Source organism: Panthera leo, chromosome D1, assembly GCF_018350215.1.
Source record: "Panthera leo isolate Ple1 chromosome D1, P.leo_Ple1_pat1.1, whole genome shotgun sequence".
Taxonomy (NCBI): domain Eukaryota; kingdom Metazoa; phylum Chordata; class Mammalia; order Carnivora; family Felidae; genus Panthera; species Panthera leo.
The window spans coordinates 62138594-62155518 of NC_056688.1; the positions used below are offsets into that span (position 1 = coordinate 62138594).

At 32.7% G+C, this 16925-nt stretch overlaps 1 protein-coding gene across 1 annotated transcript; it reads left to right on the forward strand.

The window, feature by feature from the left end:
* The first annotated feature begins 3790 nt into the window (after positions 1–3790).
* Positions 3791–4756, forward strand: LOC122200668 (olfactory receptor 52N4-like). Its single transcript, XM_042906385.1, has one exon. The coding sequence runs from the start codon at positions 3791–3793 to the stop codon at positions 4754–4756; it is 966 nt and encodes a 321-aa protein (XP_042762319.1).
* Positions 4757–16925: the final 12169 nt, after the last annotated feature.

Consider the following 16925-nt stretch of genomic DNA (forward strand, 5'->3'; position numbering starts at 1 on the left):
TGAATCACCCCCATGACAAGAAGAAATGGCAGAGAGTAAGAGAACAGTTCTCATCCATGGTCAGAACACTCTTGCTGTTTACCTGCCCTTCCCTTGTTCTCAGAATGAGATCCTAATTTCCTTGCTTCATTTTTAAAGAGATTTACTTGTAATTATGGTTCTTCCATTCCTGATAGAAAAACATATTTGGAGGAACCCTCCATCATATTGAGAAAAAAACTTGTTTTATTTAAATTGAGAAAAGTATAGTGAGGGAATTAATTTATTATCTATGGGTTTGGGGAATGAAAATAGGCAACAGATGATATAAAAATGTACTTTACAAGTGGCAATATTCTTGTGTTGATGTTACTACTTCAGTATAACCTGCCCATCTATAGCATAATAGGAGCCCATTTTCCTTTCAGAAAAATTAAGTTATAATGTATGAAAATAATGTTAAATTTATTTGGGAGAAGTAATTTAATTTGTGGTTAATACCATTACTTGGCAAAAACTTGATGGATCTTTCAGAGTTTTGCAAATGTGTAGAAGATAGTACCCTAACTTCTCATGTAATAATAAAGCTAGTTTTATTCATTGACACTAGAGTTATAAAAAGGAAACACAAGGGTCATAAATATGGTATTTACCTCATATTTAGGATATATGTTCTTAAAAATAGAGCACAAGTGATCTCTGAGATATAATTCCTATACCCAGTTTATGGGTATGTGTGCTTTCCCTAAATTTTCTACTTGCTTCTACTGCATGTATACATAGAATTAAGAGTTTACTGTTCAAATGCATTAGATGAATAAACAAGTAGTGATCTTATTTTTCAACAACTTGTGATAATTTGACATATACTGGTCAAATAAGTGAAATAAGTCAGTCTGAGGAAGACAAATACAATATGATTTCACTCATATGTGGAATTTAAGAAACAAAACAGATGAACACGGTAGGGGGGAAGAGAGAGGAAAACCAAGAAACAGACTCTTAACTATAGATGGATACCAGAGGGGAAGGGGCCGGGGGGATGAGTTAAACAGGTGATGGGCACTACGGAGGGTACTTGTGATGAGCACTGGGTATTGTATGTAAGTGATGAATCACTAAATTCTACTCAAACTAATATTACATTATATGCTAACTACCTGGAGTTTAAATAAAAACATATATCTATATCTATCTATATCTACATCATCTATATATATAAAGGTTATCTTATATCTATAATAATCAAATGAGGTAAAACGCTCAATAACATACTCATCCTAGATTGCTTTGCTATTTCTAAAAAAGGAAGTTCCTTTTTGCAGTACCTAATCTCTCATCATTCAGTGTGAATAAATAAAGATTAAACAGGGGTGTAGGTAGAAAAACAGAATAAGGAACAACTTGATATCTCTGATTTATCCACTATACTAAGCAGTGTTAGCTATCCTTTTAGGATGACCGGAAGTTTATTCTGGGAAGAAAATAACAAGTCCTATCAATGCATATATGTGAGGTGTGATGAAGTCCAAGGCTGCAGCATTATAAAATATGTGAGGGTTTAATCCAACATTCATATTTAAGTGTGACATCTGCAGTGTCCTTCTATTCAACTCCAAGAATGCTGGCAAACAATAAAATTTTCATTCCAGGAAGTAGATTGATAGATTCTTTTAGAAATATTACAAGTCCCTGAGAAAAGACCTATAAACAATGACAACTAAGGATGTCAACAATGAACCAAAGAGGTCCTTACAGAAGATTCAAAATAAATATTACCAATTTCTGACACTCAATTATCACCTGGAGTTTCAAATCAGCTTTCTAAAGACTCCATATTAAGTGTGAATTAAGTCAAAATTTACGACAATTGAGAAACACTTCCAAAATGAAAGATAAAAAATGAAGTAGGTTATAAAAATAATTTATTAAACTTAAAGGTTACAGAAATAATAGATGAGAAGTAAAATATATATGCATATATCTGTATACATATATAATTTTAATATATGTAAGTATACATATGTTTATGTATATATATATATATATATATACACATAATTTTTATACATTCACACTAATCAGAGAAAAATAGGAAGTTGGAAATTTGTAATATTATACAACAACAACCAAAACAATATATTTGGGCTATATAACACTTCCAGAACACTTTTAGAAAGTGGATTAAGTAGATTCAGCCTGAACAATTTTAATTAGCAAAAAAAGAAAAAAAAAGAAAAAAAAGAATAAATTCAGAAGAACCAATATCTGACTAAAAAATGTGTAGAAAATAACAGGAAAAAATATTGGGAATAAATTATTAGAAGTTAAGTAAATTTCAAAAGTCAAAGGTGTTAGATTTCCATTGTCAGAAACCCCATTAAATGCCTCGACAATTAGACATACACAAGCACAATACCCTTCTATCATCACCATTTAACTTCAAAGCACAAAAATTTTTATATGTTCTTAAGTAATTCAGGGCCCCAAAACATAAAAATGATTTTTAAAAAATGCCAGCGGGAAATAGTTCATGTACAAGATCAAGAACTGGAATGCACCTCTTAATATCTCACTAGAAGCTAGGAAATCCATATAGAAATGTTTTTAGAAAAACTGGGGGTGGGGGGGAATAGCATTTAATCCAATTTTAAATCCAGCAAAATGATGAATAGACTAAACCATATTCAGACATTGATACTCTTCCAAAAAAGTTTTTCATGCAGTCCAGGAAATAGAAAGAAGAAAAATCAGATTTACAAATAGCAATATGACACAAACAGTAGGTGAAGAGGAATTTCTAGATGAGAATTATGTGTCTGAGAAAAAAACTATTTCAGTGAAGCAGGACAAAGACTTCCCAGAAACAGACAGATGGTGTGGGATGAACTAACATTGATAGTGTTTAATTGTCAAGCAATGATAGTAAAATGTTTTACAATTCTGAAAATAAGTTAAATTTTTTGAGATATCTACATCAAATACTAAGAAAAATAAAGTATTATCAGACGAGATTGGGCATATTCAGGGTGGTATGGCCGTAGACAATAAAGTATTATCAAAAGGAATTTGATATTGCATGCCAGCAACTCAGACATGAAGAAGCATCATCTAAATAGTGCCTCAATGCATTCAACTGTAAAGTGCAGATTAATAAAAATACATCCTGGACTTGTAGTGAGGATTAAATGAGTTAATATTTGTGAAGTTCTTGTAATGGTATTTAGTATAGCATAAATATAACCCAATAAGGCTAATGACAACAACAAAAACGTTACCATATCTGTTAGTTCATTGGAGAAATGATCAATGAACTTCTCCCTAAGAAAACACTCAAAGGGAGATATGCATAGTAATTAACATTTAAATAACATATGCTAACAAAACATCATAAGAAAGATCATAATATAATTATCATTCATTATAAATTTGAGTATTGAATTTATGAATATTGAATCTATTCCTTTTTGTTTCAAAATAGTGAAGACACAATATATGTCACAAAATCTGGAAATCAGTGAGTGCTAAATATTCATTTTGAATGTATCATTAAATTAATGAATTAATGATAAACACACTCTGGGTTTGAACTATGTTTCAGTATTCTCTCATGTTGGCAATATTTGGTTGATATTAAAATGCACACTTGACAGTAAGAGAAAGGGAGAGTGAGAGAGAAAGTATGGCTAAAATTTCTCTTTTTTTTTAAAAGAATTTTTCCCCTATCTTGGAGTATCAGCAAACAAACAAAAAAAAAACCCAGAAACACACAAAAATCTATAAGCTGTTTAATGATTACAGTAACGTGATCATGCTAATGTTAAACCAAACAGACCTGACCCCAGCCTCATTCATTCTTAATGGGATCCCAGGACTGGAGGATGTGCACATGTGGATTTCCTTCCCATTCTGCTCCATGTATGCTGTGGCAGTGGTAGGGAATTGTGGGCTCCTCTACCTCATCCGCTATGAGGACTCCCTGCACAGGACCATGTACTATTTCTTGGCTATGCTTTCCCTAACTGATCTTGTCATGAGCACTACTACAATCCCTAAAGCTCTCTGCATCTTCTGGTTCCACCTTAAGGAAATCAGCTTTAATGAATGCCTAGTCCAGATGTTCTTCATCTATACCTCAACAGGGATGGAATCTGGGGTACTCATGCTTATGGCGCTGGACCGTTATGTGGCCATCTGCTACCCTCTGCGCTACTCAACTATCCTTACCAATCCTGTCATTGCAAAGGTTGGGCTTGCTACTTTCCTGAGAGTGGTGCTGCTTGTCATTCCTTTGACTTTCATCATCAAGAGGCTACCCTACTGTAGAGGGAATATACTACACCATACCTACTGTGACCATATGTCTGTAGCCAAGTTATCCTGTGGAAATATCAAGGTCAATGTCATCTATGGTCTGATGGTTGCCCTCCTGATTGGGGGCTTTGACATCCTGTGCATAACAATCTCCTACACCATGATCCTCCGGGCAGTAGTCAGCCTCTCCTCAGCAGATGCTCGGCAGAAGGCCTTCAGCACCTGCACTGCCCACATCTGTGCCATCGTTTTCTCCTACAGTCCAGCCTTCTTCTGTTTCTTTTCCCACCGCTTTGGGGGCCACACAATCCCTCCATCTTGCCACATCATTGTGGCCAATATTTATCTGCTCCTGCCTCCCACTATGAACCCTATTGTCTATGGAGTGAAAACCAAACAGATACGAGACTGTGTCATAAGGATCTTTTCAAGTTCTAAGGACATCAAATCCCACAGCATATGAAAGGGATATTTGTAAGGGAAGGAAGGAGGAGTGAAGTAGAAGAGAAGCAAAGGGGGGAAAAAAGGAAGAGAAGAGAAAGGGAAGGGAGTCTACAGGAGGAAATAGAATAAAAGAAATACTTCTGTTGGTTGTTTTGTCAGGATCTAATAATGCCTTCCTGAAAGTACCATTTGGGCCAAGAAAACGGAGGGTGTTGAGTATCTCATTCTCACTCAGTGTCTTCGGAATCCTAATATCACTGTCATGCCCACAACATTTTCTATGTGTTTTCATCTCCTCTGTGAAGGACTGGTCTCATCATTAATCAGGTTTCCACAAACAAAAACATAATGAGACAACTGAGGGACATGAAATCAGCTTTGATGGATGTTTGATGGAAGGCAATCATCCACAACCAGATGCCAGTTTGTCCAATTTCCAAATAGTGATTGGAATTTCCAGTTTGAAAATATATTGTTACTTTATTTGCTATATTTTAAATGAATTGCTGTATTTTTGTCATCATTACCAAAATTCCTCTATTTTCTCAATGTTGTTTTCCTGACAGAGAATCTATGAAATGTTCATGAGGGCATTAGTTTAATGAGGTTTCAGCCTCTACATTTTTAATTTGGAAATAAGTTAGGCACCTAACCACATCTCTCCTAGCGTGTCCCAAACAAAACTGTTTCCTTACAGACTGGTGGGATATGCAGTTCTTTTCAAAATTGGCTTCAATAATAGTGTGGAGAGGTGGAAATACCTGTTAGCCAAATTAAGAAGGCTGACGGTATGCATTATTTTATGAGCACAGGATTAGGAAAGAACAAAAGGTACTTATTTTGTCTTCTTTCCATTCAAGAATGAAATTCGTGAAATAAAATTCACACTGTTTTTCATCTTCATATTCTTACAAATTAATAACCAGTGGATAGACCAAAAAGTAGTAATTTTACATGAATTTCACAGAAATAATGCCAATTAAAATAATGCAGAGTAAATTCATTAATTTAATTTCTCCCTATCCAAGTAACAAGAATACACATTTCTTCCAGTGATTCAATTTATGGGTACTCATTAAGTTTTATTTAATTATTTCAAGTTTCCTATACTGCTCCCATTATAAAATCCTGCAAAACATCTGCCCCACCCCTCAAAATATAATTATTCTCCATGTATCATCTTTTCACTTCTCACTGTAACAGCAAGCCTTCTATAAAAGAAATTGTCAACATTCACTTTCTCTTCTCATAACCACTTTCCCTATAGTTTGTCTTTCTAACCATCACCTGGAATTAGTTTTGGTGATTTTATCATTGCCTTCCAAAGTAAATTGAATAGGTTATTCTGTAATCTCATGTAACATTACCTCTCAGAAATATTGTATGTGTATACCCCAGAGTAGCTTAACTTGTTCACACCCTTGGAAAAGCTTTTCTTTCTGTTCTTCAATTCATGTATTTGCTCCCTTTTTTTCCCCCATAAAAAACCTCTTTATTTTACTCTACAAGCAGGAACACTATTTGGGTTTCTATCTGAATCTGTGCTCCCTGAATTGCAATTCTTTGGTCCCATATAAATTCTCATTTACCTCCCCCCCTAAAAATATATGTTTAATTTATTTATTCCTGTTGTTTTGAAATATATATATATTTTAATATCAGAAGCATTAAAAATGTCATGTTTTTCTCCACTTTTGCTGAACACTCTTTACAACCACTAGTTTCATGGGGTGACATAGGATATCTTTGCCTTGCTCTTTTTTTTTCCATACAAACAGAGTGTTTATTTTATTACCACAGGTCACAAATGAAACATCACACTGCAAGAAATGTGTTCCAGATGACTGAGTTTACTGAAATTGATAAAATACCTTATTCGTATTTGCTGATGTGAAAACTCATTAGTAGTTCTTGATGTTAGTAGCATGGAGTCTCTGTTGAACATGATACAAGCTGGGGTTGTTTGTATGTATCTTTTGTTAAGCCAGGAAGTTTTCTTTTCTTTTTTTTTTTTTTTTAGTGTTTTTATGATAAACTGGTATAGAACCATAAAAATCACTTTCTATAACTTCTATAAATATTAAGATAATTATATGATCTTTGTTTCTTTTTTAATATGGTGAGGTATATCAATTAGCTGCATCAAATCACTTATGTATCACTGAGATAAACATTTCTTGTTTATTACATAGTTTTAATACACTATTATTGGTTAACTAATCTTTTACTTACAATTTTTGTTATAAATAATGAAGAAACTGTGCCTATAATTTTGTTTCTTCATATCATCTCTATAAAGTACATGTCTTTGAAATTAACATTGTAAGTGCTTGGCAAAATGAATTGTATACCTTTTCTTATTTTACCATTTTCTGGTATACTTTGCATAATTAAAAAATTATCTATCACTTGAAATTTGCTCTTCTGCTGTGAACAGAAACAATCTGGGCCTACAGCATTATTTACTTGTTGGGGGGAATGGAGTGGATTGAAAGGGTTTGAATATGGTATTAATTGTCTTTAATTTTGCCCTGTTTAATTTTTTAGTTCTCTTCTGTTATTTTTTGTTTTCAAATATGTTAGCATATAGTGCTTAAAATGTAAAAAGTATTTAAAGAGTGCATGCTATTTGGTTCTTATAATTTTAGGGCCCAAATTTGGTTTCTTTGCATCTTACTTATAATTTTTCTCTCACTCAGATATATAAGAAATGTATTTATATTAATAATATTTTTAGAATAAGTCTTTTTCATTAATCTTCAATATTTTTTATAGTTTTGTTTCCTGTTTTTATTGCATTAAATTCTGTCCTGCCCTGATTATTTTAGTTTTTGGCTTAATTCACTTGTTCTTCATCTGTATTTCTGTATAAAATATCGGATTTGTTATGGTTAAAATGTTTTTTTTCTTTTTGATAGAAGTTAAAAATTAAAAAAGGAAAACTTATTTGGATATAGTTTTTACATATGTCATCCACATTTTATCATGAAATTCTTTAAATATAATTTGTTTTTATGAAATTTCTTTTTCTCCCTACAAGATATTAAGTAGCATATATTTTAGATTCTGGCCAAACTGTCCTCTCTTATTAAGTTCTAGTTTTCTTCTGTTATAGTCAGATAATATTTTTATTGATGTAAATTTTGAGAGGACTGAGACATTGGAACCCAATATATGTTGATTTATGTGTACATATCTTGTGGTCTCATTAATAGATGTGTGTTTTCTCTTTGTTGTAGGGTTCTGTATCTCTTCTTTGTTCATACTTGTTAATCATGTTATTCATGGCTTTTTTATTCATATGTGTCAGGTTTAAGGTCCAATGTTAGTAAGGGGGTTTCTCCAGTTACTATATCATCGAGATCCATAAAAAATTCTTATTTATATGCTTTTTTAAAATTGATTTTTTTCTCTACCCAAATTGTTCGTGAGGGCAGGAACATTGTTCTTCTTATTCAGCACAGTAACTATAGGCATGGCTCAGGTGCATGTGCATACACACAACATTCAAAACATATTAGTTGAATAAAGAAATAAATGCATTGATGAGATTATCAAAAGGGAATTTAGGAAAAGAAACTTCAGTCCAAATTCTGAAGAACAATAATACTTAAAGAGTGGGCATTAGAATAAAAGACCATCCAGCTTTCTTGGAAGGAATGAATAGGGATGTGAAAAGAATTATTGGTGTATAACAGCTCTGAGTAAAAGGAAGGCAGTGTTTTCTTTCTTTCTTTTTTTTTAATGCTTGTTTACTTTTGAGAGAGACAGAACACGAGTAGGATAGGGGAAGAGAGAGAGGGAGACACAGAATCAGAAACAGGGTCCAGGCTCCTAACTGTTAGCACAGAGCCCAACATGGGGCTCGAACTCACAGACTGCAAGATCATAATCTCAGCTGTAGTCGGTTGCTAACCGACTGAGCCACCCAGGGAAGCCACTGACTGCCTTCCCAAGAAGGCAGTGTTTCCTGATGAAGGACTGAGTCAAATATAGTTTGTCACAGTAAAATTGTATAACAAGCAACCATAAAACTTCAGAGGCACACAATAAAAAATTAGTTTTGTCCATGAGCCAAGGACTCACCTGGAGACTTGTGTTAATTTACGTTAGAATTATCTTGCTGATCCTAGCTGGGTTTGTTCATGTATCCAGCAGTCAGCTGGCTGGATGAGTTGAGACTGACTGGGGGACAGCCTCATTTGAGACTCACTTCTACCACATGGGTCATGAATCCTTTCAAGCTGGAAAGCTCCTTCATTTGTAACATGTTACTGGTCAGGTTCCAAGAGAGGAGGTGAAAAGTATATGCATTTTGCAAGCCTATAATTATATCTAGTTTTCTATTGTCCCATTGACCAAAGCAAGAGAGCTAAGCCTAAGATATTAGACAGGCAACTGTACAAATTTATAGGTCTAAGGGTGTGAATATCGACAGACCATTAGCTGCGGTCTCTATGAGGATTTCATTAGTAAGGAAGTTTAATGACAAGAAGCTGTATTACAGTAGAATTAATAATAGGTACAAAGAGAAGAAAACAACAACACTTATAAAAATATTATCTATGAAGCAAATGAGACTATTAGTTTCTTCCTAATGATTGAGAATTAAACATATTTAAATGTTTGAAGGAGAAAGCAGTAAAAATTGAAATGCAGACCCCAAAGGCAAAAAATAATAAAAAGTGAGTATCTGAGATACTGAGATAAGTATCTGAGACCAGGAGCACATCTGGAGGCAATAGCCTGAAGAGGAGCAATCTCTTCCGCTATGGCAGGCGGACTGGTGGAGAGGGGTGAAAAACGGGCTGTGCTTGTGACTTCGGTAAGAAGTCAGTTTAATTAACAGAAAATGTTATCGTCTTCTTTCTCTCCTCTCACCCTCTGGTTTATTTGTAGAACACCTTCTAAAATGGAGCACTCTTCTCATTATCTTATATACTTATTAGTTTTTTTTTTTTTAATTTAACTCTTAACTGATATAATCTCGAGAAAATAAAACTAACATCTTGCCCAGAAACTTAATTTGAAAGTTCCCCTGTGTCTTAACCAAACTTGCATATTACCACTGTGTATCTTACCCTACTTCCTGAATACGCAATTCCTTGTGTTTGAAATATGCTTACTTTTCTCTTTTACCTTTTTGGAGTGCTCCTGCTCACCCTCCAAAGTCCACCTCAAAATTTATGTATTCTGCCTTTTTTATTATTTATCACATGTATAATTGATGCTTCTATAATTGCTTGCTTCTACATGCTCTTTTATAATACAGAAATGTACATAATACTATATTAATCGTGTTGTGTTATATAGGTTATTACATTATTATACTATATTAATAATGTGACTTTCACCTTTGATAGACAATAATTTCTTCAAACTCAAGATCTTTGGTTCATTGCTTAAAATTTCCAGCAAATGAAAATGTCTGAACATGGTTGAAGTTTCTAAATACTCATTAAATGTGGGTACTTTTGTAAGTAAATGAATGGATCGTCTATACTTAGATTTTATACATAATCACAACAATAGAATATTCAATTTTGCGAGAGCACATGGACTTTTTTGAAAACCTATAAAGTCAGAATCTACAAAGTATCACATATCTGGCTCCATATTCAAGGCACAGATTTGGATAAGATGAGCATTTGTACTCAGAAATTGTACAACTATGAAGAGGATGTGCTGATGATAAAGGGGGCAATGTCTTAAAATTTAGTACTGCTGGTTTTGTTAAGAAGGGAAATATGCTCGTGGTTAAAGAAACATTTTGATATAGAAATAGAATTTGGAATACGCCTGAGAATAAGTGAAAATGACTAATAGAGATTTTAATCTAGTGTTGGGGTTGTTTTTTGTGTATACAAGATGAATGGGAAGTAGTGAGCACTTGGATTCCAAGTTTAGTTCCACCACATTCTAACTGTATGACGACAGGCCACTTTCTTCACATTTATGCACATCAGTTTACTCATGTATACAGTGGGCAAATAATAGTAATGAACTTCATGGAGGTATTATGAGAATTAATTTTTTAATATATGTAACATGTTTAGAATATCTTATGGCATGCAAGAAGTACTAGACAAGTGTTTGCTATTTTTTTTTTTTTTGTGAAATAGATAAAGTAGTTATACTGGCTTGCATGAAGGAAAAAAAAAACTTACAAAAGGCTTCCTTTAAAGAGAAAGCTATGCTAAAATGTAGATATTTAAATACATTTATGCCTGTATGTAATAAAAGCTTAGCTGCATCAAACCCAGATTAGGGTGTTGGCTAAATGATGTGATTTCAATACTTGTTCCTAATTACGTTGCTGGATTTGACTGACTTCAGACTGACTTGGGACTTACCGGCCCTAGGGAATTGGCTTTCTCGCCACAGAACAGGCCACTGAGTTTCTCTCCACTGATCATAAAACCCTGAAGTTCATCTTCAGTACTGGTATCCCATCTCTGGTTATCCTGAAGGCCATTACTTAAGATAAGTCAAATACAGCACACCCACAGTAAGTACATAGTTGGGGACAAAGCCAATCTTTTCATCTTCTGCAGAGATATGGGGATGTCTTCTACAGAAAAGAAGGACCCATCTGTGATAAGCAAAACTGTATAATAATCTCCAGTGATTCTATAGAAATCATGAAATCACTTGGTGCCAAATTAACATAAATCCTGGAAAATTTAACCAAACTTGATAGGACAAAATGATGGAATTTCCATAACCACTATGCTGTAATATGTAAAAAAATATTATAGTATATTAGTACTGACATTGTTTAGAATCATATTCACTGTTTTGTCAATTTTCTTTTATTAGATGTTATGTATTTTACGATTTTTCAGAAAATTTTCCAAACTCAAGATTTAGTTGGCTGTATCAGAAGTCATCACTTCCCTTTGGGTTTCTGTAACATATTTATACTCCTGTTTCTCTTAGCTTTCTGTCTCCTAATAATCATGGTATTAAGCCTTGATGGCTACTGTCCTGAGTAAGGAAAGAGCCATCCAATGGCCTCATTTAAACTGGCCACATAAATATTAATTCTCCTTCTATTTTGCAAGGATTTTAACAGAATTTAATTGTTAATACAAACCCAGGAGCTAGAAATGAATTATCTTATTTCATGATTAGAAGAGAGGATCCTAGAGGCTAAGGTAATTTTTCAAGTTCATTGGGGCCACATAGAGCTACATTTCACTCAAAATATTTGAAGGTTTTCTGAACTCTAAGAACAATACATTTTGGGTGTGTAGCTTTCAGTAGGAAGCCCTGTAACTGAAAAGACACTCAGCTATTCTTAAATGTCTGGCCAGAAATATTAAGTTTTAGCACAAGTCAGTAAATAAATAAACATAATCCACGGTAAGAACACATTACACTGTGTGTTCACTAACTGGAATTAAAATAAAAACTTAAACCCACCAAGTCAATGCAAATGCAAAAAAAAAAAAAAGAATACATTACTCAGTTTTTCTTCAAAGTAATTTTTTGTGTTTTACTAACACATTAGCCTTTGGACCTCTAATATATTGATGAATGTGAACTGAGATAGTGGGCATCTCTGTCCTGTTGATTAAATAAATGATCTTTGTTAGACAATACTTACCATATTACAAAAGTTCTTTTTAAAATACCTGTTGTTGAAGTTGATTTTTAAAATTATAAATAGATAAAATCAAATACTTTTCTGACCTACCTGACCCATATTTATTTTCCTTTAATTTTTAAAAACATTAATAGCATTTATGTTTTAGACCAACTAGGTTCAAAGCAAAATTGAGCAGAAGGCAGTGGGTCAAAAAGAAATTAAAAAAAAAAAAAAAGAATTATCATATGATCCAGCAATTCCACTTCTGGATATATACTTAATCAAATTGAAAGTAAGGTCTCAGACATATTTATAAATCCATGTATATAGCAGAATTATGCACAATAAGCTAAAATATAGAAGCAACCCAAGAGGCCATCAACCAGTGAATGGATAAACAAAATGTGGTGTGTGTGTGTGTGTGTGTGTGTGATGGAATATTACTCAACCTTAAAAAGGGAGGAAATTCTGCAATAGGCTACAATATGGATTGACCTTGGGGACATTATTTTGAATGAAATAAACCAGTCAGAAAAAGACAAATACTGTTTGATTCTACTTATATGAGATACTCAGTAGTCAAAAAAAAAAAAAAAAAGACAGGGTAATGGTGGTGGCCAGGTGATTGAGGGAAGAGAGAATGTTCAATAGTTATAGAATATCAATTTTACAAGATAAAAAGAATTATGGGAACGGGTGGTGGTGATAGTTGCACACAATGGGAATGTATTTAATGTCATTGAACTGTACACTTAAAAATAGTTAAGGTAATAAATTTCATGTAATTTGGGTTACACCACAATAAAAGAAAATTGAGCAGAAGGTGTACAGAGATATCCTATGTATTCCCTGCCCCCGTACATACATTTCTAAAATAATATGTTTTAATGTCATGAATTATAAATAATATATCTCTAATGATAAACTATATTTGGTTGTGTATGGTAGATATATTTTACATGTTGCATAATTAGATTTGCAAATATTAGAAATTTATAATCAAAATAGTCCTAAAACATTTCTTTTTGCAAGGTATTTTCCGGTTTGAAATTGTCTTATTCTAGCAGCTTGAAAGTTTTCCTCTTTTTATAATTCCTTGAATAACTTCAGAGGATAGCAATTATATCTTCTAAGAAGTAAATTTTAAGATATAATTTAAGAGTTAATATTAGATCCTTTGGCATATTATTCTGATATTTTACACATTTCCAACTTCTGTTTCAATTTATTTATCTATTCAGTCAATCATAGTAAGTTTTACACTCTTTAAAATATTGCACCTGAATGTCCAGTTTTGATTCATAAAGTATACTACTATATTCTTTAATATTTCAAAACAATTTTTCCAAATGCTATGTCTCAACTTTGAGTTTTTGTTTTCTGTTGAATAAGTTCTTAGATTGTGTTTATTTTTTAAATGTTTTTATTTATTTTTGAGAGTGAGAGAGCACAAGCAGAGTTAGGGACAGGGAGAGAGAGAGAGGGAGACACAGAATCCGAAGCAGGCTCCAGGCTCTGAACTGTCAGCACAGAGCCTGACGCGGAGTTCGAATTTATAAACCACAAGATTGTGACCTGAGCCGAAGTCAGATGCTTAACCGACTGAACCATCCTGGTAACCCAGATTGTGTCTATTTTTAATTAAAATATAGTTAACATACATGTTACATTAGTTTCAGGGGTACAACAAAGTGATTTGAAAGTCTTTATGTTATGCTGTGTTCACACAAGTGTAGCTAGCTACCATCTGTCACCATATGACACGATTACAACACCACTGAATATATTTCCTGTAGTGTGCTTTTCATCCCTGTGACTTATTCATTCCATAACTGGAAGCCTATATTTCCCCTCCCCTTCCCCTATGCCCAAGATTGTGTCTATTTTACGACACTCTTTAAATAATAGCTTTCATTTTTTGAGACTTCTTACTACATTTTTCCAGTTCCACTACTTTGCTCTCTTATTTTTATTGTTTTCTTTGTTTAATCTGAAATTAGTTGCTGTAATGCCTTGTATTATATGATTGCTTTATCACTTCATAGACACTTTTTTGTTTTCTATTGTATACATTTGAAGTTACAGATTTATTAATGCTTATTAAATTTACAAATGTATTAACCATATTCCCAAAGGTTTAAGTTCATCATTATTTTTCTATTCTTTCTTTTTTACAATTCCTATTATTATATTATATTTGTTACATTTATAAGTTCATACTGTTCCTAAATATTTCCAAATGTATGTATTCTTTTGTCTCTATAAGAATTTTTTGTTATTTCTCACTTATGGCCCATAACATGATGTATCTTGTGTACTTAAAATAGTCTGTAATCTCCTATTTTTGCATGTAGGTTTATAATTAACCCCTTGGGTACAAAATTGTTAATACTGTTATCAAACTTATATCATTACCAATTATTGTTTACATATTTGTTTCAAGAAATATATTTTCACATTTCTCACCCTAACTTTAAATTTGTAATTTCTACTTGAATTTCTTACAAGTTATGGTTCAGTGTTCAGATTCAGGTGAGTCACAAATATTATATTATCCTATAAATTGTCCCATACATCACTGCATAATTGTTATTTTTAACTCCATTAATGCTTTAAAAATAGCTGATACTGATGTTATTATATTGCTTTAAGAATTCTTGATTCTTTCTATACATTTACTTTCCAACTTTGCACTTTTAGTGCCCCTTAGAAATAATACAAGTTTTTTTAAAAAAATTAATTTGAAAATTCCTCCTGTAATCTGCAAATGTATTCTAATAATTATTGTATTTACCGATGTATATGAATTGTCTTTTTCATGCCAATATCCATTATTTTATTTTTGTTTTGATAAAATATCCATTATTCTTTTCTAACTCTATATTGTTTTGATTTGCTTCTCCCTTACATTTTTTAACATTCTCCATTACATTTTCCCTTACATCATTCCTTTACATTTTTAACATACGTGAATATGTCACTATGTCTGTTAACAGCTCAAACCTCCTCATGAATAATTCAAGAATCATGGGCATATAAACTGCTTAATCCTCCTCCAGTATTCTTTCATATAACAAATATGTACTGAGTGTATATTAAGTGCCAGGCATTATAAATGATATAAATTACACAAATACCATGTCTTTGCTTTCTTTTTTTTTAAATTAATTTTTATTATTTTTTTTTGAGAGAGAGAGACAGAGACAGAGCACGAGCGGGGGGCCGGGGGGGAGCGGGCAGAGAGAGAGGGAGACAGAATCTGAAGCAGGCTCCAGGTTCTGAGCTGTCAGCACAGAGCCCGTCGCAGTGTTGGAGCTCATCAACCATGAGATCATGACCTGAGCCAAAGTGAAATGCTTAACCGACTAAGCCACCCCTTGCTTTTGCTTTCTTTGGGAGATATGTATATTAACTTAATGAACTAGACACTGACACCCATTATTGCTCCTTCTTTGGGAAGTTAGAAACAGTCTTTCTGTTTGTTCTTTTAAGTGAAGTTGAAATTATTCCATTGCTCTGAACTGATGAAGGAATCTCACTGTCAGTACCCAAAATAGCACGCCCAAAGCTATTTCACTGTTCAGGTTTGGGTGTCAAAATGCCAAACCATAAACACTAGAGCTTTTAACCTATATAGTATATATCTAAACTACTATAGCATCAGTTTGAAATTTTAAAAACTTTAATTACATTTATCTCTTCATTTCGATCTCAAGTATTTTTAATTCTTAACTTGAAATTTCGCATATTTGTTAAAAATATTGCTATGTTTTCTTAACAATTAAAAATTAATAGTTACATCTTATTTCATTTAATTAGTTCATTATGTTGTAAGGAGTATAAAATGCCATTATCTGGATTAGGTGAATATATCCACCAAGACTATATTAACACTACCTTTCTGTACATACTATCATTTTAAGACACAATTATTTTTAAATACTCTTTATTTATATTGTATCCTTAATATATGCAATCCTTAAGAAGAAATAAATAAATAGCACACATTTTGAAAGAACACACAATGTAATCTCCTTTCATTTTAAATACAAAATATTAGTAAAATACTATAGCAAAGAAATGTCTTATATAGAGAGTAATTTGATCTTATCAGAACTTCTGAATAAAATATTGATCCCATACTCATTAGTTTGTCAGTTTTGTTTTTGTTTTCACTTCTGCTTTATTAAGTATAATGTGACTGTCTGGACTACTTAAGAAGCAAAACTATGTCCAAAAGGGGAAAGTTACACAAAACCAGAAAGAACTGGTTTGAAAATACTGAGATTTCCAACCCATGTTGAAAACCCATATTTATAGTTGCATGGACTTAGGTAAGTAGCACACTGGACAGCACTTTACTGCTTATAAAATTGATATACTAACTGAACTCATATATTTTAATGACATATAAATAATATTCTATAACCTTATCTGTCATCTGAGAAGACTCCATGCATGGAAATCTCTACTCTGAGACTTGCATTTGGTCTACAAAGAAAGCAATCTACCAGCAAAGTCAAACTTAAAGACCAGGCTATGACATGAGATGGTTTTCTTTTTATCAAGCTTCCATGACATAATATGGAAGATAATA

Bases quoted from the DNA above. Each gene is read 5' to 3' on its own strand.
- LOC122200668 (XM_042906385.1), top strand. From the start codon at position 3,791: ATGCTAATGTTAAACCAAACAGACCTGACCCCAGCCTCATTCATTCTT.